General features: G+C 43.3%; 2 protein-coding genes across 2 annotated transcripts in view; one reads left to right on the top strand and one right to left on the bottom strand.

Annotated features, from left to right (window-relative positions):
- Window positions 1-7,048, top strand: part of PCNX2 (pecanex 2) — a 151,987-nt gene extending 144,939 nt beyond the window's left edge. The window contains exons 33-34 of the mRNA XM_082757622.1: window positions 3,058-3,506; window positions 5,549-7,048. Of these exons, the coding sequence (XP_082613748.1) occupies window positions 3,058-3,506; window positions 5,549-5,722 (623 nt within the window). The 3' untranslated portion in view covers window positions 5,723-7,048. The remainder of the gene's footprint in view (window positions 1-3,057; window positions 3,507-5,548) is intronic.
- A 5,905-nt stretch (window positions 7,049-12,953) lies between these two features.
- NTPCR (nucleoside-triphosphatase, cancer-related) lies at window positions 12,954-25,493 on the bottom strand. Its single transcript, XM_082758187.1, has 5 exons — window positions 25,385-25,493; window positions 22,928-23,090; window positions 21,907-22,003; window positions 18,789-18,998; window positions 12,954-14,306 (listed from the first exon to the last, which is right to left on the bottom strand). Exons 1-5 carry the CDS (start codon window positions 25,416-25,418, stop codon window positions 14,238-14,240), a joined length of 573 nt encoding a protein of 190 aa, XP_082614313.1. The 5' UTR covers window positions 25,419-25,493; the 3' UTR covers window positions 12,954-14,237.
- Between the last annotated feature and the right edge of the window lie 342 nt (window positions 25,494-25,835).

The raw sequence follows: 25,835 nt of genomic DNA on the forward strand, positions 1-25,835 counted from the left end.
TTGATCCATCACTATATAAAAAGGCTAAGTTGTCAATAATGTAGAAATGGGGAAAGAACACATCCATTTTATACTTGGGAAAGATGCAGATGATCTACGATCTGGTCATGAAGTAGTTCTTTGCATCCTAATGGCTACGGGGACCATTAAAGAGCAGCTATCAAAGCTATATGCCTAATTGAGCAAATCCAAATAACTCTCATTCAAGAAGGTTTTTAAAGGAGCTGCTTAAAAAGCAAGCTCTGTTTGATCTTCAGTAAATATCAGGACAGTACGGTGATACCAGAGGACTAGCAAAAAGCTTATGCTATGTCAGATGTTAAAGAACGAATAGGGTCACCTGACTAGTACATGTCTGTCAGTCTGTCTGTGGGTCAGTACTCTTTTGGCCTCCTATGCACAATCCCTGTGCCCTAATTTAAGAAAGACCTTTGTAATTTGGAAGGAGTTCAAAGGAGAGAAAAAAAGAAAAAAGAAAAAAAAAAGATCAAAAATCTGGGAAACGTCCTGTAGAGAAAGATTAAAAGCTTTCAAATAATTTCTATTGTAAGAGATTCTTTGATCGTAGTCTGCATGTACTTACCTGGGCAACAACAGGTGACCAAAGCCAGTTGCTTCTAGCAGACTTCGGTACAACAAAGCTAAACAAGTTCTAATTTGAAGTCAAGTACACGTTTTTAACAGTGAGAGTAAATAAATAGCAAAATAAATGGCAAAGGGTTAAGATGGATTCTCCCTGACTGCAGGTGTTGGATGCCTTTCTTAAAAGTAATAGTAGTAATTAATGCCACATAGAAGTTAATTCCAGGAAGCTCCATGGCCTGTGCTATATAGCATGGCAGACTGGGTCATCACAGCAAATCCTTCTAGTCTCATAATCTATGAATCAAGTGCATTTAATGCTTTCATATTTCATTTTGCAGCCTGGTGCCACTGAGTCTGCAAAATGCAATTAAAACCCTATATAAAAGTGTGACAAAAATCGGGAGCATTGGAAATGTGTGGGGTTTTCCCCCAAAGTGTCCTTATTTCATGATGCGGTTCAGGGAACACTCTTTGTTTCCTAATTGTTTTCATGGACAGACTTATTTCTGTGTAGATATGGGTGGTCCTGTCCAACGCTCTAACCTCCGCCTTTGGGATGAGTATCAAGTACTTTTGGACAGCGGTCAGCTTGGCAGTTGAAATCACAAACAGATGTTTGGCCGCGGTAGCCCCTGCACAAACCCACGCACCGCAGCCCCTCTGTTCCCAATTTGAATCGGTGCCTTTTATTTAGAGACATGATGTATTAAAATAACCATCGGATGCAGAAACTGCAGCGCTTACTTAAGCAAAGCCCCCGGGTCTGAAGAACCTGCATGGCCCCAGTGGCAGCGCACGTCCTCCCTGCTCATCACGCTGAAGGGCAGAGTACGCTCGTGGAGCCACGCACCTCTGTCCTGTTGCTCTCAGAGATCACGGGGCTTTTATTGCCAGGGCAGCAGCGCTGCATGCCATCCGAAGAAAATTATTTTTTTATTGTTCTAACAGTAGAAATAATGATGTATTGTAAATGGGGTGGAAAAGCATCCAGTGCTTGCCAAACCACCTAGGTTGTAGCCCAGCCGAACGGCTTCAATGAGGTAGGTTATGGCCCAGCTCTGCCATCTGACTCTGTGCCAAGGTTCCTAAATTTTCTTTGCTTCGGCATCTGAAAAATGGGGCTAATGGTACCAGCCTGCAGAAAGCAGGCCTGGGGATGTAAAACAGCATGGTTCAGCTATATCATGTAAATAGGTTGGATATTAAATCCTGCCTTCCTGGATGCAATCCTTGTGAATTGAGCAAACAATCATATTTGTGAGCCACAGTGTGGGATTTATATTGCTCTATGCCTGCAACATTTCAATACTTGGAAGGGTTTCAGTGCTTCTGTCCCCTCCATACTACTTGTGTTGGGAAAAACCAAGGGAAAAAAAAAATACCAGCAACCCCAACAACCTGGAAATGCCTCAGACTTGTTTCTGTGTTGGTGGGTCTCAACAGATTACCTGCCTTTAACCCATAGCAATAGCTAGACAAAATGCTGGCTTGTGTTAGTGTTTGGAGTTTCCTGGAAAGCCAAAAGCCAAGGCACTCGCATGACCGGGTGTTTGCTGCGTAGGCCTGGGTTAGAGCCAGTCCGCAAGCAGGTGTCTGGAGGGTTCACTGGCTGATAAGTTGATTTTATTTTTCATTCTGTGGCTATTTAAATATGCAAGCATAAGAAATACAGAATCGTTTTGTTGGCATGACATAAGGTGCTGATGTAAATGCTAAAAGCAGCAGGGGGTATATGTACAGGAAGACAGAATTTGCCTAGGCCCGTCAGAACAGTTCATCCACTCTACCCAACAGAGGCTGCATCGAGACGCTTCACAGAATGGGGCAAGAGCTGTACGTGAATCTCATTTAAACCTCCAACAGCTTACCTTAAGTAGGGGTGCTCTTATCTTTTCAATCTGTGATGTACTGTAAATACCAGTCTTGGATCTCAGTCAAACTGTCAGGCTTAAAAACTGTCTTGTAGATGGAGTTACTGTCTTCCACTTGGCTGAATCCTCAAATTATCATTCCTTATATGCAGTTTTTAATTCACAATTCTATGCTTTACTTTCGCAGCTAAGTTATACCAAGCCCTTTAAGGTGGATGTTCGACATCCCCTACTTCAGTGTGGTTGTCAAAGGGGAGTGGAGTTAGAGCAATGCTGCTCATTCACTGGGCAGGTTAAAACGTACAGGGCAGAAGAGGTGAGAGCCTGTGATCAGCGTACCTTTCTTCGTGTCTTTTCTCATTTTCCTCTCTTTTGACCCAGTGCAGAACCACTGGAGCAATTCTGACCAAAAGTCAGAACTATTGTGGTGGAAAAAATAGAGAGGTTCATAGGTTTAGCTGTTTCTCATGTCTGAGATTCTTGGATTCTTAAGTTGATACAACCCATAGTAACACGTATACACAGGACACTGTCGATAGCATGGACTTCATTAGGATACCACAGAAGACAGCACTTAAATATTTTACTTTTTCTTTTAAAGGCAGGAGAAAACACAGGAGTCAGTCTGTCCAGGCACACACTGCTTTAAGCCAAAGGCCCCCTGTTTCAAGTCACTCTGGACCAATTGTGGAAAGCCGCCAGCCTTTCATCCAAACATCTACATCTGCCCACGAAATTGCCCAAAGGCTTTCAAGTAGCCAGCTGTCACTCCACAACTCGGCAACATCTGTGTTTTCTCAGTCCCCTGCTGTTCCCGGTGCTGGCCAGCTGACTGTGCAGGACCGAGCTGCTGCACTGCTCAGGTCCAGCCTGGCCTCGTCCACCAGCTCAACTCTCAGCCTGCTGTTTGGCAAGAGAAGCTTTTCAAGTGCTCTGGTGATTTCTGGGCTCTCAGCTGCGGATGGAGGTAACACCAGTGACACCCAGTCATCCAGCAGCATGAACATCGCCATGGGTCCTTCTGCCAGAGCAGCGAGTCAGGCAACGCGGGTAAGGCTGAAGCCAGAGCAGCAGTACTGGCCGTGAGCTGCTGTGCTGCTCGCCTGTCAGGTCCTTGAACCACTGGTTTCTTAATTCCCTCCTAGTTTTTTTTTTTTTTTTTTTTTTTTCATTTTGGTATTTGTTTTGGATTTTGCATCACAATGAAGATGAGACTGTTTAGTATTTGTGTGTATATGGGTGATGTATTCATTGGTAATGGTAAGAATGCACCTGAAATTGCAAACAGGGACAAAAAGTTGCTCTTCCTTTTACTGAGACTAGGGACTCAAGTCTCTGTTTTATGCAGCCCAGGTGGTAAGTACCAGCATAAGCAGACTAAATAGTACGTTTCTTGCTTGCTCACTCAGGACTGGATTATTTGTACAAAGAGGAATGGCGCCCACTAACAGTGTACTTGTTCTGTCTCCTCCTTTGACCTGAAATTCAATCCAGAACCTTGGAACCTTATTACTGAAAGGGTTAGTCAAAGGAAGGCTGCAGGAAATATTTCCCAAAGGAAACTAAAAAGCCTTCAAGGAAACCTGCATGCACTTTGAATCAGCATTTTCTAACAGAAAAATAGTGCACACAAACAATTTCCAGCCTTCATCCCAGTAGGCTTCCAGTTCTGTTTCATTCTTCCCTGGAAAATTCAGTGCACATACTAGTGCTACTGTTTCATTGTCTACTGAAATGTATTTAACTTTGGTTGCCATCTACGGCTTTCCTGTATTTTAAAACCTTTACACTACAGAGCAGTAATGGGAGAAGATGGATTAGAGATAAAGGGTGGCTGCAACTAGAGGCTGGCAAAGTAATTAAGACTGACTTTCACATCTGGCCTATCAAAATGGAAATCAAATTGGCAACAGGGGAAAATTGAGGATATGGAAAGTCCAAAACACTTTTCGGCTAATATCATTCCAAATTATGTATAAATTCCCTAATTTTCAAAGAATTCTCCAACTCCCAAGTGAAAAAAGCTCCTTAGCCTTTGTGTATTTTGCTGTCAACCCAAAAATGCCCTTTATGGTACAGTTTATGAGGCTTTGCCATTAAATTCAACAGAATTTGACTGAACATTACCCATCTGGGTTCAATCCTGCTTTAGTACACTTTAGTACTCTAATAAGCTTTAACAATACGTACAGCTGAACATATCAGATGACAAGGTATAACGCCAACTTCCAACGGTTTACAGTCTAACTTGCAAGAATTCAGCCAGTCTGCAGTGGTGAGTACCAGTGGTGGGATTCAGCTCGTCTGACTTTCAGCCATGTAAAATTTGGGTGTGAAGTCTCAGTAGACCATTGGTGTGGCCTCTGTACTTGGAGGAGAGGACGATCCAGTTCATCCGTAGAGCTGTCAGGAGGAAAGCTTCCTTTGGAAGACTCATCAGTCCCTGCCAACCATTGGCAGCCTGGATGATACACTTAGACTGCGTTGCTATATGTAGGTGAGGTGAGCTCTGGCCAAAAAGTAACTGCTTGGAGTCCAGGTGCTTCTTTGATTGAAAGCACTGAGGAGGAAGCATTTTACTTAAACCTTAACACAGCACAGTTCTGGAAAGCTTTCATAGTTGGTGAGATCCTGCAGTGGGGTGACACAGTGCATAACATTTTCAGGTTCATAATTGCATTCCAGTTCTGCTGCAAAGGTGCCTTTGTAACTTGGATTTAAAATTTGGTGTATAAAAGCAGCCCCAGACTAACCTATTTAACTTCTTAGAAGTTAGCCCTGCCTAAAGCAGGGGTTTGGATTGGATGACCTCCAGAAGTCCTTTTCAATCCAAAGTATTTTACAGCTCTCTATACATGTACATTTGTGGTACTAAACCTCTAGCTCCTCTAATTTTCTTTCCAAATTTATGCATTACAAGTACCTGTTCACTCTTCAGAAGTCCCTTGTGAATTATGCATGTTAAGAATCCCATGCAGTCTCACAGAATGACATTCCTAAATCAATTTTTAACTTTTTCACCTGTCACTTCAAAAAACAGCTGAAGTGTTACTTAGAATAATCTCCTCGACTCCTCCTTTCTTTCTCTCCAGCAGCTCACTGAGACCTGCGATGCGACGGAAGCTACAGAATCCAGACCTCGTCGAGAGCAAGGTCCGGCCCATGCCATCTTCATGAGCCAGACCCTGGAGTGCAGAAGGGCCAGCCAAGAAGACATGGCCCTGGAAGACACGGCTTCTCAGCAAAGCCTCTCTGAGGAGCAGTGAGGAGTACCGCTAGCGCAAGGGCCACACGCTTCTCAGAATTAAAGACAGAGTTAGGTCAGGGAGCTGCAGGTGGGTTTAAGTTCTTTCAAATGTAACAAGCAACCTCCAAATGTTTATTTTTCTAACTTCTAAGCAAGAATACACAGGGCACATGTTCTTCAGCTAAAGGCCTTGGCATGGGTGGGGTTGGAAGATGTCAGAAAACACGGTGCCACTTCATCTCAGGTTCTTGTAAATGCTAGAACAACAAACACAACCTGTTTGACATTCCTTCCCCTGCAGAGGTGTTGACACGCTTGTGGTGGGAAAAAGCAAGCATAACAGCTGGCATCGCGAGTGAATACAATGGGAAATACTATTACAATTCAGTGAAAAGCACACAAGAAATCTTTCCTGCCATAGCTAGACAGCTGATTGCATGCAAATTAATTGGCACTTGATTATAATGTATAGCAAAGGACAACTTTGAACAGAAGCAATGAATGCATAAAAGGACAGTACAATACGTACTGTAACCGTAGAGCTAAATCTGATTATTTTTTTCCCAACAGCAAATCTTTATTTTCCTTCAACATGTTATGCAGGTGCTAATTATGAATAGCGACATAGCATCACACAGACTGATACACTGCATGCAGCTATACTGAAACATTGTGTGAACAAACCTTGCTAAAAACATTAACAGAAGTCAAACGTGAGAAAAGAAACTAGCCAGTGCATGGAAAGCCTTCACAAAGCATATGGTGCACCTTATTTGCAAAGAAAGCAGCTTTGTATTAACAGCTGCTCTTAGGTATAATCTCATGCTCCTGTTTGGTTTACAGCAGTGTTTCTCAAATTCCAGGCAACAGCCCCCTTGGGAGATGCAAAAGGGCCCGGGAGAGTTCTCCTCAAAGGCAGCAAAGTGCAAAGCAGACTGTAATTATTGTCTGCATTTATAGTGGGCCGGGAGCAGCTAAATGCCTTTAATTGCTGGACACAACTCAGTGTCCATAAACACTTGTAGCCAGTAATTACAGAGCGCTCTGATTTCCCTCCCCCAGAGAAACTGAGCTGCTGCCAATTTAATAGTTGCATAAAGATGGATGAGGCAAAAAGAGAAGTCATGCTTTCACAAAGTTTGAGAAACACTGATTTACAGGAATCCATGACTATTTTGGAAGCCAAAAGGCTACAACAACTCCTTACTGTACTATAATGCATAAACACACATGCGAGCGCGTTTTGTTTTATTGTTTGTTTTGTTTTTTTTAATTAAAAAATTTGCAGCTATCAGTGTCTTGCTATTCCTCTTTACTGTAAGTACCATAGATTGTTTCTAATTCTCCTCACCACAATGTGCAGCCAGGCTGGCTTGTCCCAATTAACAGGAAAGATTTAACAAGGGCTGCTGTAGCTAAGTCTTATTACCATTAGATGATGCACAGTTGCATTCTCAGCTTCCTACTGTGCCGCACTAGAAATTATAAGTAGTAAAACTAAATAACACCTAGTGAAAAGAAAACCATCCAAGTCTGCTTTGTGTGGCTGCAGTTTTGGGGTTCTCTTACATTGAATTATTTTCACTTGCTTTATGAAGTTGAGAAACCTTTTGTTTTTCTTTCACTTCAGATCTTGACAAGTTGATTATTTATAATGCTCAGCATAATCTAGGCAAAATTCTACTCACATTTACAAGGGGAAAAACAGACTATTAATGTAAAGTCCTTGAGGCACAGGGTCAGCAGTGTGGCTTAGGCCCCGTTAGCATCACCTCCAGCATCCAGGTGTGATGTGGAAGAGGAAACTGAATTCAGCTGCTCCTGGCAGATGTTGCCTCGCCTCCCACCACCCCATGAGTGGAGTGCTTCGCACTCTCCCTTATGTGGGACAGGTGGAGGTTACAGGCATAGGTGGGGGGCTCCTGCTGACAGCCACTGGCCCTGTTTCTGCCTTGGGAGCTTTTGCACTGCAGTCTACCAAGATAAACCATCACCACTTTGTCTTTCTAAACCCTGCTATGTGTGGAGGCAGGACAAACAGCTGCAGAAAGCACTAAACCTCCTTGTTAAGTTAGCCTCACATAGGCCTATGATTTTCAAATCTGTAACTTAAAGCTGAATTAACTTCCATAAAAAATAACTAATTCCAATAGTCCCAACTAACCTAAATTATTCTGTGAATCCAACTCAAGCAAACTAAACTGGACCAGGAAACAGCTGCACAAATTGTTCCATTGCTGCACCTGCTCTAACACCAACAGTGACAACGCCTTCCGACTGCACCACTTCAAAAGACTCGCCCATCTCCATGGTCTCTGTTCCTGTGCCCTAAGAACTGCAGCCACCCTACAGTTCCTGAGCCAGCTCCAGCCACCAGTGAGGACAGGAGGGTGCAAGGAGCCCCAGCTCCTGCTGCGTGGGGTGGCCACCAGGAGAGGCCTGTCCTAACTCACCTTGCTTTGTTCAGGCACAGCACACAAGCAGGAAAGAAGAGGATTTAAACACAAGTAATTTACTTTTAGTATCCATACATACTATAAGTTTTCTTTTGCTTTGAAGTTATTACTTCAAAGTAATAACTTTGAATAGAATGGTGACTTGAAGAACAAGAGTGACCATTACTAACAGTATCACATTTAAATAAAATCAGAAACAGATGGTAGCACAAACTTTCCTCCACCATTTCTACATCATTTTGGAGATAGTCAAATGTTATCAAGACCACTGCTATATCCAGTGTCAGCTGCTGCGCTGACCAGCTCTGGAGTGCCCAACACCATTGCAAAACTCAGCCCTGAGTTCGCTCAGGTTGAGCAGCTTGCTAACCCTACATGTTTGATCACTTACTGCAGCTGTGGCAGTAGAAGGAGGGCTACAGCCAACATGTCAGCACCTTTTATGAGCAGTTCCAGTTTGTGTCAGTTTTGAAGATCCCAGGTGCTAGGCCTAAGTTTTTCTAGTGGCAGTGGCTGCCGCTTGTCAGGGTCCTAAGAGAGAAGCCTGCTGGGTGCTCACTCGGCCAGCCCAGAACCTTTCTGGTTCTGATACCAGAGAGCAGAGATGCTCCCATCGCTGGTGGGCTGAACTCACCCTTGGAGGAGATCACCTGAGCCGCAAGAGCAGCCAGTCCACACGGTTCTTTCACGGAAATGGCAGAAGGGATGAAGAGACAGAGCCCCCCCCAGGTAACAGCAGCACTGCTGAAGAGAAACACCAGGCATGATTTTCTGCACGCTGCCTTGATGGGGCCCTCGCAATGGGAGAGCTGGGAGAACACCTACAGTACAGCAGGCTACAGGCAGGAGGTTAATGAGCGTACAGTGAAACGAGCACAAATACAGCACTTCAGCCCTCACATTAAATGGGGGATACTCGCTGCCTGCTCTCATTTTGTTTTCCTATGCTGTCTTTTCACAAAAGAGAGGCTCTAGTTCACATCACACAGTAAAAGCAGGTGATAAAACTCCTAAGGGTGAAACATGCCCAGACCTGGTCAAAAGATTTTGGTAACATTTTACCAAAACCAACCAGAGATTGCTCAACTGCTTGCACTCACCAGCTATGTTGGAAGCATCTTACAAACTTATGTATATATATCCATAAATACACACACGTGTGCTGTGAACTGTCACTGAAAAGTCTCGCCTTGTTTCCACAAACAGAAAATCTTGACCTTCACTGCAATTACAACAAACGTTAGCAAGAGCACTTACCGCTGAGTCTGTTTCTCTACCAAGATGGCCAGGTACTCTCCATCTGTAACATTCTGGAACTATGAAGTTCTTAGGAGTCTCTGCAATGCTATTCACAGCTTTTTTAAAGAGCTATTTACTAGAATAAAGCAAGAAATGTCACTTGCATTTGGCTCGAGCCCACCAAGTGACTGCACTTCTCTTGCTGGGAAATTTAAGTTAAGGATTAGCTGAATTCTGTGCAGCTCATTTTAGAAGATTAGAATTACCAGTGAAATTCTCCAGCATGTAATAAGCATCTTCTCATCAATGCATGGTGTTTTTGTGTGTTTTTTTTTTTTTTTTTAAACTACTCAATTATTGCCATTTTTAGATTGCTCCCTGCATTGGGAGCTGGTATTTAATTACAGTCTTTCACTAGTGCTTGTACATCCTTAAATCTGCAAGACAGACATATTACTTATAATTAACTTTGCAGTAGGTCCAGTGTTAAAGATTCACCTCTCATTCAGCCTTCTCAGAGTTTTACAAGTCAAAAGTGGTCTAATGCATGATAAATAATGCAGGCCCTGCTTATGCCATGCTGTGTGCAATTTTATGTTGGGATTAGAAGCCTCCTTGCCAAAAACGTCCTTGATTCTCAGGCTCTGAGAGAATAATTGGTACCTCATATTCCCTCCTTTTTTGCACCAATTAAAACCTGCAGGTGCACTAATGTTGTCATCTGGAATCTTGCTGGTACATCAGAGGTTATTTTCACCAAATGCGTGCTATTAGTAAAATTAGCCCATCAGGGGAATTGGGAATGCTCTGTTTGTTGTTACAGTTCTCTCAAGGCTTTCCAAATATTTTACTAGTGCAAGACCAGACAATAAATTTTTTACCTCTAAAGTAAACACAAGGTGTCATAAAAACTAACTTCACCTGGAAATATTACTTTCTCCCTCGGTGCGTATTTGAAACAGGCAAATCATTTCTTTGCCTGTCTCAGATTTAAAGGCCAGAAATGACTGGTAAGATCATCTAGGAATTCCTGCTGAACACAGATCACAAAATGTCTCTTTATTTCTCTTAAAAGCATGGTGTATCTTGGAGAGAAAATGAACTTAAAGTAAGATCAACAAAATAAAGACTCACCCGTCTTGAGACAGGTAACTGAAGGCAAGAGCCCCTGATGTCAGTGGCAAAAAATACCCTTTGATTTAAAGGGGCTGATGTTTCATTCACAGTTGAGAGAAGGAAAAATCCACCTCCAGTGTTGGTAAGTCGTTCCATTGATTAACTCCCCTCACCTAACTACAGAAAGTATTCCTTGTACCATGAGACCATGTGCAAGGCACCATCAGCACACTGCTCAAAAGTTATGAGAACTGAAGATTTTTCCAGTCTAATTATGGAACCACAGTAGGCATCACGGCATTACTTGCAGGGCAATACACCTTGTATGAGGAATTAGCATTACTTAACAGTGACAAAGTGAACTATCTCAACTGGAGTTTGGAGAACTGAGCTCTGCCATCACTCCTGAAGAAACACCCCTTCCCACCCTCTATGGAAGTGTCAAATACCCCCATTTTATTTAGCTTTAAAGGTCAGTCCTTCCTTAAGGCTTGCTAGAATTTTGCTAATTATGTAAACATTGAAAGAAATGTTTTCCAGCATATTTTACAGCTTAACTTCTTTGACTGAAGTAATGGGACATCCAGCCTTTAAGAGCAGAAAGAATTATTGTTGAAAGCCTATGGCACGTAGCCCTGATAAAGTTTGCTTTGGTCTCAAATCTTTTACCTCTAACAAGGTGCCTCAACAGTGCTTTGCATTTAACACTAACAAGCAGTCAAAAAAGCACCAAGCAACCACTGCAGGAGTTTTCAGGCTTCGTGGTTTAAATATCTGTTTCAGAAATACCTCGATTATGGCTTCTATGTAAGTCACCTTTCTGAATGAGGTCCTTGGTTCCTTCCAATAACTTCATTTCAGATACAGTGGTATATTAAAATAAAACCACAGTTGTTGGCGTCCTCTTGTTCAGCAAACTAAAGCAACACAGTGAAATGAAAGAAGAATTTCATGAGGTCAAAAATCCTGGGCAGTGTATTTTTTCTTAAATAAGGGTCTCTTCAGCTTTATGCTGTTCAATAAACTACCCGAGTAAGGCAGGAGCAAATTGTTCCCCAGGCCAAGTAATGATCTTCTCTAACCCTTCTCATTTTACCTCCCAATTTAACTATGAGAGGCAATTTCCAGTACAATTCTCAGTATATTCAAGAGAGATGTGTTCACACCCATTAGAAGGCATACTCTTAGCACTGTTACTCCCGTACACGTAAAGTTGCAGATGCAAACTCCTCCTAAAAGTTTGTGGACATCTGAAACAAAGCCCACATGAGCACATATGGATGACTGCGTAAATCTGTGCATCTCAAGCACATGAAATGAGCTGCACAAACCCCATATTAATACAAGTTTGTGGGATAAGGTGCCCAAGCAGCATGGGAAAGCCAGTCACAAAACCACCCAGCACCAGTACTGCAGCAGAGCACGGCAAATTCCCCCTGAGTTGTGCCAGCATAAGGCACAAAAACTAAAAAGCAATATCCAGCCTCATGGTTCACCTGGGCCTTGATATTGTTCAGATTTCTGGGTGGCAACAGTCAGAGGTTTTATCTTTTCTCATCAGCATGAGATCGCTTTGGGGCTGCTGCAGAAAGGGCAAAGAGGTTGGGTTTTGAGCTCCCTCTTGAGTGCCCTGCAGTAGCCCTCAGGCAGCACAGCGCAGTTGCCTCTGCTCTTCTTACTGCAAATCCTGACGCGATGGTTTCATTCAGCCAGTGGCCTCCAGCTGGACACAGAGAAGCTGCTGCCATGCCAAGAGGCAAGCACAACGAGTGCCCTCTACAAAAAGGAGAGAACAAACACCCTGCAGGCTCCTTGTCACACAAGGTGCACAATGGAGCTGTACCACTGCTGTCACCAGACTCAAGCAGGTAGGATGGGATCTTTCACATGGGTGAGATGGGACCTTTCACATCCAAAACACAGAACCCAGCAGCCACCACCACCACAGGCAATGACTGGTAAATGCTGGGGTAAGAGCTAGACATGATCTTGCATTGACAAGGTTGCATTTCTCAGTGCCAGTCCTTTACAGACAGGGTTTGGAGCCATCCATCCATCTTGTCTAACAACAGAGAAAAATGCCTGGGGTAATTACTGTGGATTTACAATACCTTCAGGGCTCAGTCTTATTTTGTGAAAAGTAGGCAGGAGCTGTATGTTCCCAGAGGGGATCTCTGCAAGGAATTCTCTTTTCCCCAGATAAGAAGGCAACCCCATTATCCAAATGGCTGTGGCCAGGATGGCACTGTCATGGAGCTGTCAGGGAACAGGGCCACGGTGTCCTTTAACACGGCATGTCCCTCCTGCCATCCGGGCAGGGACAAGGTTTGTACCAGACCGGCGTTGCAACACAGGAAAAAGAAAAGACGCTCCCTGCAAGCTCCCATCTGTTTCCAGGGCACCTGTAAAAAAATTCCTGTCCCCATCCAGCCCCCTAGAAATGTTGGTGTCAGTTTGCACAGAAATAGGAAACAAAATCGATGTTTGAAAATGCCTTTAGTTTGCTCACTTTAACAGTCGTTGAACCAAACAGAAAAAAGTTAAGGAACAACTCAAATCTTAACATCTTACAGCCAGAGATGACTATAAATTGTACAAGGAACAGGAGTGCACCTGGGAGGGAATTCTGTTTTCGTAACATGCAAAAACAGATTATGTGCAAGTACTTTTTCCTAACACATTTGCAAACCTCAGAGGAAAAAGACATTGTCTAACACTGTCACACACATCTTATATCACAACTATTAAGTGTGTACAGAATTGAATAAGGAAAAAAAAAGCAAAAAAAAAAAAAAGTATCAGTAAACATGATGGCTTGTAAAACCCATATAGACAAATGCAGAATTAAGTCAATCCTGACCTCATAAACTGTCAAGATTTGATTCAGCTCCATGAACCTAAAGCTTTTTTTTTAAAGGGGTGTGAAGCAAGGCCGCCATCTAAAACTTTAAAATTAACCCAAAAGGCAGCCCTCATAACTACTGTCTGGGCCATTTAAGAAAGGGTATAGTTGGTTATGTTTCCCCCTGAAGTGGAATTCTGCATGTAGCATTTGGGATTACAGGAAATTTCCCTGGAACTCTCCATAACCCTTCTTACCACGCAGCTGAGGAGAGAGGTGCCGGTTGGATAGGGGGTAGGAATCCACTCCCTCCTTCCACCTCATGAATTGTCAGCACCCCTGGTGAAATTTTGACACACCTCAACCAGGTCAAAGTTAACAACAGTGTTTATTTATACTCAAGCCAGGCAGAGCACACACACTTTTTGGGCACAGTTGTATTCTGTTACACTGGGGTTAAGTTCTGGTTCCTCAACGCGCATTACTGCACGGGATGTTACAGACCCCAAACTGCTCTCTGGCCAGAACAGTCCTCGTCGCTCTGAAGGACTCAGATCTCTTACCAGATTTGGCAACTAACTGCTTTTACATGGTGTAATTAGGATCGGAGTCAGACTGCCTAACTTCCAAATACCCAGGTCAGATTTTCATGTTAACTATGGATCTCTCGAAGTTTTGAATGGATCAGCTCATGACCTGGACGAACAAGAACCCTTCCATCTCGTTTTCACAGTTTAGACTATTACCAGCTTTACCTTGCTTACCCTGGAAGCTCTAGTAAAGCCTCCAGGAGCTTCAGCAGGAAAGGCAGATTAAATATCCACAAAGCATTATGTTTTGTAAAAATAAAGGCTTTAGTGTTTACAGGCAAGAAAAGATCTTCATTTTCTGCAGGACTCCACCGCTGCCAAGATGTCTTGCAAAATGTTGTTTCTGTTTTCCTTACTAACCTAGAGAAAGAGAAATTAAAACTGATGTAATTTGATGAATAGCCTCTACATCACTTTTTACTCCAAAAAACAAAGCAGAAATTCAAATGCATTTCTTTCTTGGTGGAGGAATGTTGAGTGTCGAACACCTGCCTTCTTGTACTACTGAGAACACAATAAGCTAAAGCCACAAACCTGCACATGTAATTGAATATTCAGTGATCTTTTTGATTTAATTACCCATGGCATTTTACAGTATTATTCAGGGCTTGAATAACTAACAAGAATTGCTCAAAGAAGCTCTGTGTACTTTTGTCATTACTAGAAATCCTTTTTGATTACCAAGCATCATTTTTCTACTATAAAGTGGAGTTCTTACGCTTGAGAAGATTTTATTTCCAGGGATGACAGCCTGAGTCAAAAACATCGGTGAAAAAATTAAAACAGGCTTAACAGCACAACTGTGTACTTAGAAACCTTAGCACTGCAGGGCAGAAACTCCTTGAAAGAGAACTCAGACTACCTGAAGAAGCTGGGGGGCTTCTGTGTTGCACTGAGGCATGTCCTTGGTTTGATAGTCTGTGGCAATGCTGGGCATTAAGAAGAGCCCGTGTGGAAATCCACAGTCCAGTGTTTTTTCTGGGTCCATCAGTGTCGCAGCACCTGCAGACCGCTGTGAATTGCCAAGGAAGCATTGCCAGCTCAGCTCCCGGGTACAGCAGTGACAGAGCACAGAACGGTGGGGCTGGGGGTGCAAATTACCCCTTCCTGAATGACCCTGCCCTCATGCAGAGCCTGGTGACCCACATTATGTACGTGCGTGGCCACAGCATGACCAACCAAAACCTGGGGAGAGGGCTGGGGTGGTGCAGACAAGAAACCCCAGTATAGATGGCATGAAGCTCTCCACCAGCAAGGTTTCATTGCATTCCCTGTAGCTGCACTTAATACCTGAGCATGTGGCTCTGTATTCCTTCCAGAACTATGGTCAGTACTGAACAGGAGAAAGTCTGTTATTATTATCATCATCAACAACAAATCGGTGACAGTCCTACATGAAGAATTTAACCCCAGGCATCTATTGCTATTCAGTCACAGACATCCTACCCAAATGCTGGAAAGCTGCCCTATAAACCTAGAGACAGCGGTCTCACCTATGGCACCTGAATTCAAGAGAGCAGATCAACATGGGACTGATGAAAAAGCGATGTTAAAAAAAAAACAACAGGAAAGGGCTGGGAAGATCTGCCTGGAAGTTGCTGTTTTTATTGAGTATTGTTCCAAGGCTATTATAAGATAAAAAGAAAGGCCCACAACAGCAAAGAGCAAGACAATAAAGAATGGAATTGCTCTTCAGTAAGGCTATTGAGACACCCCGAGGTAAACAAGGCACAGAGCACAGACGAGCCAAACTCTAAATCTCACAGCAAGTGTCCTGACATCCTGACTTTCAAAGGACCTTCTGAACATTTAATAGCTCTTCCCACTGTCTCACAGCCAACAAAAACAATACTGCATTTTATCTGCCCCTCTTCCATACCTACATGCCAGAAGTCCAGTGAGAGCACCAGAGCGTGTGCCAAGTGCTGGGAAATTCTCACGAGTGTTTTGCAAAGGCTGCTTGATAGATACCAGCCTCCTCTCAGATCTGGAGACATTCTGTGCAGGCAGCTTTCCCAGACAGAACCAGTCTCCCAGTATCCGTGCTGAATGTACAAAGAGATGGGCAGTTTCTTAGGGAGCAAAAGCAACTGCAGATACTGCTTTTGACTAAGCATTTAGGTAATCTGGAAGAAACGATCACCTAAACTCCAAGCATGCAAAAGGACAGAAGCTTTCGTCCTCTCACAATTCAGGAACTGTTGAGGAAACAGTGCTAGCAGAGAGCATCCAACTGGAACCTCACCTACTATCCATTTAACTCTTTTTTTCTGTCTCAAAAGACAGAAATAACCAAACTTCACTCATGGGTTTCATGGAAGCAAAATTAATAGAAGGGAAAATGGGAGAAAATGAATCATGCCAGCTGCTAGGGATAAAGTGATCCTATTTATGACTCCACGTCTGCAAAACTACGCAGAGCCAGGCAGTGCAAAAAGAGCCCCTGTACTTTCACTGGAAAGTTTAGTTCTCAGCAAAATGGAATTGGGCAACAATGGAAAAATATGTGTTAAATATCAGATCCCCTATCGTTAAGTGCTCTAGATAAAATAAATTAAACATTGGGGACCGAATCTCAACTGCTTTTAGGGCATCTGGACCCATTTACACCAACTGAATATGCTTTCAAGACAGAAGGGGCTGTAAAACCCAAAACAGCTGTGTCCAGGCACTTAGTGTCAAACATCAGAACCATCCCTGTGACAATAAAAGAAGGATCAGAAAACCCTGCTGAGTTACTTGAATGCAGCTTAACTCCACGCTAAGTGACAAAGCAGACAGAGCTATTTTGGAAGATAGCCACCTACTTCTGCACACTTCCAGGCATCATAAAAGTTAGCAAGAAAAAACTACCGTGGGCTCTCTGGGCACTCCAGGCTCTCCCTGTGCCACAGCCCTTCAGTGAGGTAGCTGGTGATCCGGCATTTACTTCAGGCAGTAACACATCCGACTCCCCAAGGGCAGGTTCTGCTCCTGCTCATGCACACGCTTTAACTAGCTGGGAAAGAACATGTAGCGTGTCACGGGAGCTAGACAGATGCTCTCCTGCACAAGACTTTAGCGTAGCAGGTCTCTTGTCATCGGGGAACTATTGCAACCTGCCACGTTTCACACTCTTGCTTTTGGCTGAAGGATCCGCCAGAGAAATCTGTACTAAAACAAAGAAACCTGCACGTTCTAATCTCAGCATCATAAACAGGATGGCTCGTTTTATTTTTTTTTAGTAAAGTTTTTTTTTGTGTTAGAAAACATTGCTCCATTGAAATGTACAGCAAGACTTCAGCTGGCTGTAGACATTTAAGAGAAAGACGCGCTGGCAGACTGACACACCCAATCACCTGGGGCTGAGCAGCACGTGCCCTCAGAACATCACCTGACACGAAGAGACAGTGAAAAGCTCTGAAGCTTCCTTGAAAAGCCAAGCAGTGCTTTCTAGCACTTTGCTTCCTTCCCTGAGAAGAAGGAACACCATAGCCTCACCATGACTGCATCCTATGCAGCAAGTGACTGCTGCTTCAGTGAGGCATTTGCCACCAACTCTCCCTCAGTTCTTCCACCAAAAGGCAAGTCACAGAGAATTCACACCCACGTGCATCCCTGGTCAGTAGCACAGCAAGCACGTCAGCTGCAGGGTGGGAAACACGGGGTTTAGTGTCTGAAGGGAAAGGTAGGAGCCAAATGTTTATGGGGGAAAGGAACATTCTCTTGTCTTTGCTCCTAGGGCTGCTTCGGCACTTAGACAGGCTTTTAATTCAAAAAGCAGAAAGTAAAGATGAGGAGGGGACCACCAACTAGGAGAAAGCCGAGGTACTTTTCTGAGCACTGCAGTTCTGTTAATGTCACTTTGAAGAGGAAAAAAGGAAATGGAGGTTTTTCTTTCTCTGCAGAAAGTAAGATCATTCAGGACAGGGTTGTTGTGATCCAAGTGAAGGAGGAAGGAAAAAACAAATCACAACCAAGTACACGCTGTCACTGTGACCTGCATCCACTGCAGACCAGGCTGCAGCACCGTACTGCTCTACAGCTTACTGCCCCTGCTAGCGAGTCCCACTTACTGTATCCCTAATTTATAGATCCAGAGAGTTCAGTTTTGGATATATGCCTTAGTTCTCTCCTAGAAACAGTAACACTGAGCAGAAAAAACAAATCAAAGTGGGGGCTGTGTTTAGCTTGGTTTTGCAATGTATCCAGGGCACTTAGAAATGTTAAGGGAACCTCTCATGTATTCCTGTGGACAGGCTGATCTGTTGTGGTGAGTTTTTGAGAATTTCTCTGTAACTGATCAGAAATGCACTTTGAGGCCCTAATATCCTGAAAATTATGTCTGTAAAACAACATAATGAATTCCAAAGTTATTTCACTGACTCCAGAGAAAGCACACTCCATTTACAAGTGTCTTTCTTCTAGAAATGATTTCTGCAAACCCCACTGCTGCTTTTTTTTTCCTTGAATACGATTACTGGTAATATTTCTGCAAACCAGTCTGAAAAAAAAAAAAAAATCTGACTGTACTTTAAAAGGTTTAACTCTCAGGAATAATGAATACTTAGATGGTAATAATACTACAGCAAGAAAACCTTTAAAAACAACTACATCATTACTTCCACGGCCCCTCACAAGCAAAGCCAGCTGTGAGACTGCTACAGTAAGTGCCAACTGCGAGGGTTTTTTTTAATAAGGTGAACACCTGCCCATTAAGAACCAAATGGAAACTAGAAAACTTATTTCATACAAGCTACCCACAGCTATCAACTGGTAGTAACAATTAGTTTTTAAACAGAGCCAAATACAAACCAGCAGCCCAGCACAGAAGGCTCTTTAAGAACATTTAACGTTACTCACGTTGAACACTTTAACATCTTTCCTACTTCTTATTTCTTCAACAAGATCCAGTGGCTTTCCCTTCGGTACTGGAATCGTTCCAAGTACCACCGTGCCAGGGTCGGTCAGCGTTTCCCGAACAGCTCGAATAAAAGCCTGGCTGAAGAGCTCCATCTTACCAATCTCATCTATGACGCAGATCTTTTTCTCTGAATCGCTGCCGTGGTTTACCTGTGGAAAAATGCATCGGCAGCCTGTAAACAACACAGAGCTTAGAAACAGCAACAGAAACAGTTTCTGTGCTAATAAAAATTACCTCCACAAGAAATCGATTACATTGTAATTCTGGGGGAAGTGGAAGAGTCAAAGCCGCTGTTGGTGACTGACAGGCTTTAAATTTGTCATTTATATTTCAGCAAAGATTGTTGGAAGATGAGAATGCAGGGACAGCGTAAATACCTAAACACCAACTACAATAGGAAATATTCATATCAGTTTTTCCTTCAAAGCAGCATTGGCCCTGTAAGAGCTATGTGACAGTTCAGAACTGCACTTTGCCTACCTAGCAACTCTCATTAAACCTGAGGGACTCCTGTTTCTCAAAACATTGGCTTCTGCATTTCGAATAGATCAATATCCACACTGCACAATTATTGAAAAAAGACTTGCATTAAATCTAGATTTGGAAGCTTGTCTTCTTGTAGCTACAGGATGCCATTTGAAAAACAATTTTAAATTGAGAAGCCTGCTCCTTGTTGTTTTAGCATAAGAAATGCTAAATCAAATTTTTATACCCTTATCTTCAGTTTCCAAGTTGTAAGTAAGATTTCAGATTTCATAAAGATTACTCTTCCATTATCAAATCATACAGCAGCAGTTTTGCCTGTGCCAGCTGAGCCCCTAATGCTGCAAACTCAGGCATGCAGAGAAGCGAACAGACAGACCCAGGCAGGTCTCAAGGACTTTACCTCTGGCTCCAGAATTTGTAGCATCATGGTAAAATTTCAAGAGGTCAAAAATGTTTGTCCAAAGTAGAACAAGAAGTCAGTAGCCAAACTGCAAACAGAATTGTGCTGACCTCCCCAGAAGCAACGGTAACATTCACCTTCACATTGTGCCTCCCTTTTCTGTCTGATCTATTGCTCTGGCATAGTCTCTTGCCACAAAATTGACTTGAACATCAGATTTGTGATTAGAACCTCACAGCACAGCAAGCAATGCAGAGGCACATTGTGATAGAAAGCCTCTAGAGTTGAAAAAACAAAAACATAACTAAAAGAAACACCAAATAAAACTAAAATCAGAAAGAGTGTAAGAAGGGCAAAAAACAGCATTTCCCTCAAAAAAACTAATTTTTTTAAAGCTATCTTTAAAAAGCTATCTTTTTTTTAAAGCTATCTTTAAACCAGGACATTTCCAGCTTTTTTCTCTCTATTTACTTCCAGAGAAGTGGAAGAGCTGTGTAACATGCATCCTAAAACTTTTTCAAGCCAAGTCCCTGCTGAGCTGCTGTTTTATTTAAAAAGCTTTCACAGATCAGTCAGCTAAAAAGCCAACAGTCTCTAGGTCACCCCCAGAGAAACAGAACATTTTGCTTTGGATACAATCCTCAGTCCTGCCCGGTAACGTTTCCAGAACCAAAGAGCTCACCCACTGTAGGATCTATCCCAGTTCTCAATGGAGCGAGCAAGACCCAAACCGTAAGAGCTGAAGCTGCCTGCCAGCCTAACCAGGCGCCTTCCCACTCCCCGCTGCTCTTTGATCAAACCAGACCATGCCTTGTTCATTTTCCTCTTCTCGTCTCAGGTCTGTGATCTTCCTCACCCTCTCTTGTCCTCTCCCCGTTCTGTACCACGTACATGCATGACCACATCCCCACAAAACGGATTAATGGTGCTTTCAGTGAGAACAGGGTCGTGCACTCTCCTACCCCTTTGGCCCCTTTTCTTCCTCTCTTCGCTCTCCTGTACTTCCAGAAAGCTATAAAACAATCAGAAAAAATGAACACTGCTAATACCCTTCTAGCAAGATCATTCGTGAACTTCAAATATATTAAGACAGCAGTAAAAGGATTCAGAGTACAGCACTGACTTAATGAAGCCTTTTTTATTTATTTTAAACTATCCTTCTATTTACTAACAGTAGATCAAGTTACAGTGAAGTTAAATATTTTAAAAGTCCCATTTTATTCATATTCCCTTTCTCCCTTGCCCCTAACATCTTTACTTTCCTCCTCTCAGCCTTTAGCTTTCCTTGACAAAAGCAATCTGACCCTCAATCTCTTTTTAGCCCCTTTGCACCCTTCTGTTTTATTACTTTTTATAATTATTATTATTTTTCTTTTTTTTTTTTTTTATTTTCCTAAGTTCATTAAGAAGTCCCTTCTCCCTTGGCCCCTTGAGATTTGGCAGTGTAGAAAAATCACAACATGATTTTTAGCAGTACTGTTCAGCAGCTGCTGCACAGCTTATGATATGTTATTGCCAAAGTCAGGTCTGTTCTTGTTTAATTTTGGAGAGGGGAAAGGTTGGGATGAGAAGAAGGAAAAGGAAGAAGGGACACAAGCGTAATATTGCTTGCACTGTTGTAACAGGATAATAGAAGGATATGGAAAAGCCACAAAACACTCAGTGTGCAGCAGCCTGTCTCAAATTATAGACTGCTGTAACATTTAAAACCTAATAGTAATTATGTAGCTGTAAACAAAAATAATCACTGGATTCAAGAAACAATGTTTCTACTGGAAAAAGAAAGGAATCAGTGAGAGGGGAAAAAAGAGATATAAGAGGAGCAGCAGGAAAATCCTTTTTCTTGGACCTTCTAACTCCTGCCAGTTGTGTGTTAAGCCACCTGTACATTTTGTTTACCTTACAACATGGAATCTGGTGGTATGGGAAGAAACTTCCTATCGGCTGTCCCTCAGCCCAAGGACAGCCTGGTCACAGGACGATGTCACATCAAGGAAATGGAAAGTGAACTCAGCCCCTTCAGCTTCCTGATCCTGAAGTCGATCAGTATCAGTGACACCCAAGAAAGAGGCCCTTTATTACCATCAAAAACTAGGGCTGTACAAGGGCCTTCTGATAACGCTCATTATCATCAAGCATCCATTTTTCAGCAGCTTTACGGTAATACTCACATTTCTCAGCACAGGTAGAACCAACTGCTCAAACGAAACGAGGTCTACAACATACTGTCCAACTCGATATTCACGTCTTGAAGCAGAAGAATCAGAACTGAATTTGAAAGACATAAACAGATCATTCTAAGTAGTAAATTTAATGAGAATTGACTGCAGTCATTTCAAGTGCATTTATTAGAAGAGTTACCCCACTAAGTCGAACTCCTCTTAATTCTTCAAAGGAAAGAAACTCTGTAAGCCACGCATTAAGTCATGCTGCAGATAGCATAATTCAGATAATAAACATACCATAGGATACCTTCAGTACTATGCAAGCTTAAATTTGAACGCTGTATAGAAGAATAAAGGAATATAAAAGCTGTCAGATATATCTGCACTGAAACCAAAATAAACACCTGCAGTTCATGGAAGCATGCGAGCTACCTTTGAATTAGGTATTGAGACATTACAGACAGCAGCACAGCAGTAGCCCAAGGCTCAGAATGGGCTCCCAAACGCTTAAATGGTTTTGGGAAAATAATTGGAAGGTTTCCATGTGCTGCATCACATATGCAAACATCATTCTTTTTCTTAAAATTCACACGTGGGATTTGTGGGCCAGTCAGTGGCTCCTTAAAAGATGTTGCATGCAATTTCACTTCAATTTTCAGATTTTGTACCCATCAATTAGCTTGTGGAAACAAATAATCTTCCTTTCTGTCTACAACAAGCTATTCACTGTATCCCAAAGAGACTTGGACTTGTGAGAAAAGGCTGAGCACTGCTTCCTCTACTGGTGTAAAACGGGCACTAAAAGAGACCATCCTTCTCTAGCATATTTTCCATGTTTCACTATGCGATAGACATAGGCAACAATGCAACAATGCAAGGACCAGCCAGGTCATGAGAACTGAACAAAGAACCTGACATGAAAGCCATATGTGCAATGGTAATCGCCTTCTGGAGCAGCATTTAACATGCTGACACATGAGAGAGGCATAAAACAACAAGCTGCTTATAACAATTAAAACTTCAGTACCTGACTCTAGATAAAGGACCTCGTTTTCCAGATAAAGTGACAACATCAAATCCTCTTCTTCTGCCACCTTCTTTAACTTCCTCTGTGTAAAATCCATCAACGGGAACGTCTGAGGATCTTAGTGCCTGAGTGACTTTCTGAATCAAAGTAGTCTTTCCAATCCCTAAAATCGTAGGGGGAACAAAAGGTACACAGGATTAATCTTCTTTGGAAAAAGCCTATTTTTTAAATACCACAGCAATGACGTGATTTAGAACAAATAAATAAATAAATAAATAGCCAGTGTTTATTTTTAAGAAAAATTTACAGACTTAAAAAGTGGTAGGAAAAGCAAGTACAGAAGCACCTTTTGAAGTCCACGTTGTACCAACACCATGTTTTATTAGTCTTTAAGAAGTATGCCTACAGTGAAGTCACAGCAGAATGGTAAAAATATCCCAGGCTACACTAAACTTGTTCGCTTAGTGTCTGAACAGGCCACGAAGCTTGCCCTACGATGGGCAAACACGCAGGAGATTAGCCCATGCTGGGAGCCACACCGTTACACAACTGATATCCAAGCTAGCTACAAGGCTGACTGATCAATCTCCTTTTCTTTATCACTGCTCTTCACTATCTTTTAAGATCAGAGATGAATTCATCCTCTTTTTAGATTAGGTCAAAACTGATTGCTATTACCAGAAGCCTGACTTCCAATGGATTAAGCATACAATACTTGTATCGTGTCCTAGCAATTGGAAGCACTCAGTACCCCCAAGATGTCAGATCCCACATGGCAAAAAAATACTTCCAACAACAGTAATTGAAGCAAAAGAGGTTCTGACTAGATATGGGGAGGGAAAGGCTTTTTATTTTTTTATCGTGAGGACAATCAAGCCCTGGCACAGGCTGAGCAGTGTGGTTGTGCAGTTTTCATTCTCAGAAGTTTTCAAAACCTGACTGGATAAAGCTTTGAGCAACCTGGTCTCATAGCTGGCCCTGAATTTCCTTCCTGTGTGAATTATGCTGAGGTCCTATAACCAAGTCTCCCAGATCTAAGAAAGATCATTAAGACCCTTCCCATCTGATGCCTCCTAGCACAATTTAATGTACCTTCTATGTGAATGTTGGCCATCTTCCAGGCACCCTCTGTTCTCACAAAGGAGCCATTTCCCTTCTTTGCTGCTTTAGAACATCCCTCAACAAAGCTGAGCATAAAAGAAGACAGTCGCCTCTCAGAATTTATTGTTAGCACTTCATTTTTTATCGTTCTTATTAAGAAAATCTGCTTTAGAAGATGGAAATTACCCTGCAGAGTAACTCTTTAAATTGCTAGAGACAAAAAATATAGATGATTGTGATGTGTGTAAAGACGCCAACAGAAGCCTTTTCAATAGGCAAATTCCTTCCCTAGATTTTAAGCAGATTTAGGAACTACTTCACTGTCAGTCTCACAGAATGGTTTGGGTTGGAAGGGACCTTAAAGATTACCTAGTTCCAAGCCCTGCCATGGGCAGGGACACCTCCCACCAGACCAGGCTGCCCAAAGCCCCATCCAGCCTGGCCTTGAGCACCTCCAGGGATGGGGCACCCACAGCTCCTCTGGGCAGCCTGCGCCAGGGCCTCACCACCCTCTGAGGGAAGGATTTCTTCCTATTACCTGATCTAAATCTATCCTCTTCTAACTTAAAGCCATTTCCCCTTGTCCTATCCCTACACTACCTGATAAAGAGTCCCTCTCCAGCTTTCCTACAGCCCCCTTCAGGCACTGGAAGGCCGCTATAAGGTCTCCCTGGAGCCTTCTCAAGGCTAAAATACCACAGGCAAAACCTTCTGTGGCTTCAGGGGCACCTTAGCCAAGCACAACTTTTAAAGTTGAAGGCCAGAGGGACCCTTGGCATTTGAACGACAACAAAATAACAACAGTGGCACCACCAGTACCCGCCGTCTTTCTGAGGCCTTGTCTCTGCATGGGAATTGATACTGATGCAGCTAGGTGGGTGTGATCTCTCTGATTTGGTTACCTTCATTCAGTTAATTGCCAAAGTAAGCTAAAATGATTCAAAGCGAGTTTAAGAAAGCTTAAAATTACACATGTATCTAATCAGAAGAGTACATTCAATTTCAATTAAATGAACAGAGGCGAGGCCAGGGTCGGCCCAACCTCCTGCAACTGCCTTTATTTATGGGGGCGGAGAGGCAGCACGAAGCGGGGAGTGAGCGTGTGCTGCTACCTGAGCCCAGCAGCAGCGTTTGAGAGTAATTACAGCCAGCACCAGGACCAGGAGAAGGCTCACAAGACGGGGAACCAGGCCCACGGCTTTATTAAAGCGAGCTCGGCAGCCGGAACAACAGATCCGGCCATTTACCACCCTTACAGCTCAGCCCCGGCCGCCCCCCGCAGGCGCTCCCCGGCTCCCAGCGGCTCCCCCCGGGCCTGCCCTCGCCCCGCGCTGCTCCGGCTGCCAGCGCCGTTACCTGGGGGTCCCGTGAGGAAAACGTGCCTGGCCATGGCGGCCGGCCCCGCTCCGCACCGGGAAACGCCGCCCTCACGCCGCCCTCACGCCGCCCTCGCCCCGCCTCGGCCCCGCCGCCGCCGCAGCACGGAGCCGGCCGGGCCCCGGCCCCCTGAGATGGCCGCCCGGGAAATGGCGGGGCCCGGGGTGGCGCCGGGGCTTGGCGCTGCCCAGCGCTGGGGTTGGCTCTGCTGTGGCGTTTGCCAGAAGGGGGGTGTCGTTTAAGGTTAGGGGAGAGGTGAAATGGGAGAAAGCTGATTTCTGACACGTTTTTTTTTAGTCAGCTTGACCTACTTCTCTGAAATATCTCCCTAGATATCCCTGAATATCTCCCTAGATATTTTTTTTTTATCCAGTTCAGTAAACAACGTGGTCCAGGATGTGTGGAAACGGTCAACGAAAAGACAAACAAG

This window comes from Aythya marila, assembly GCF_965140915.1.
Source record: "Aythya marila genome assembly, chromosome: 3".
Taxonomy (NCBI): Eukaryota; Metazoa; Chordata; class Aves; order Anseriformes; family Anatidae; genus Aythya; species Aythya marila.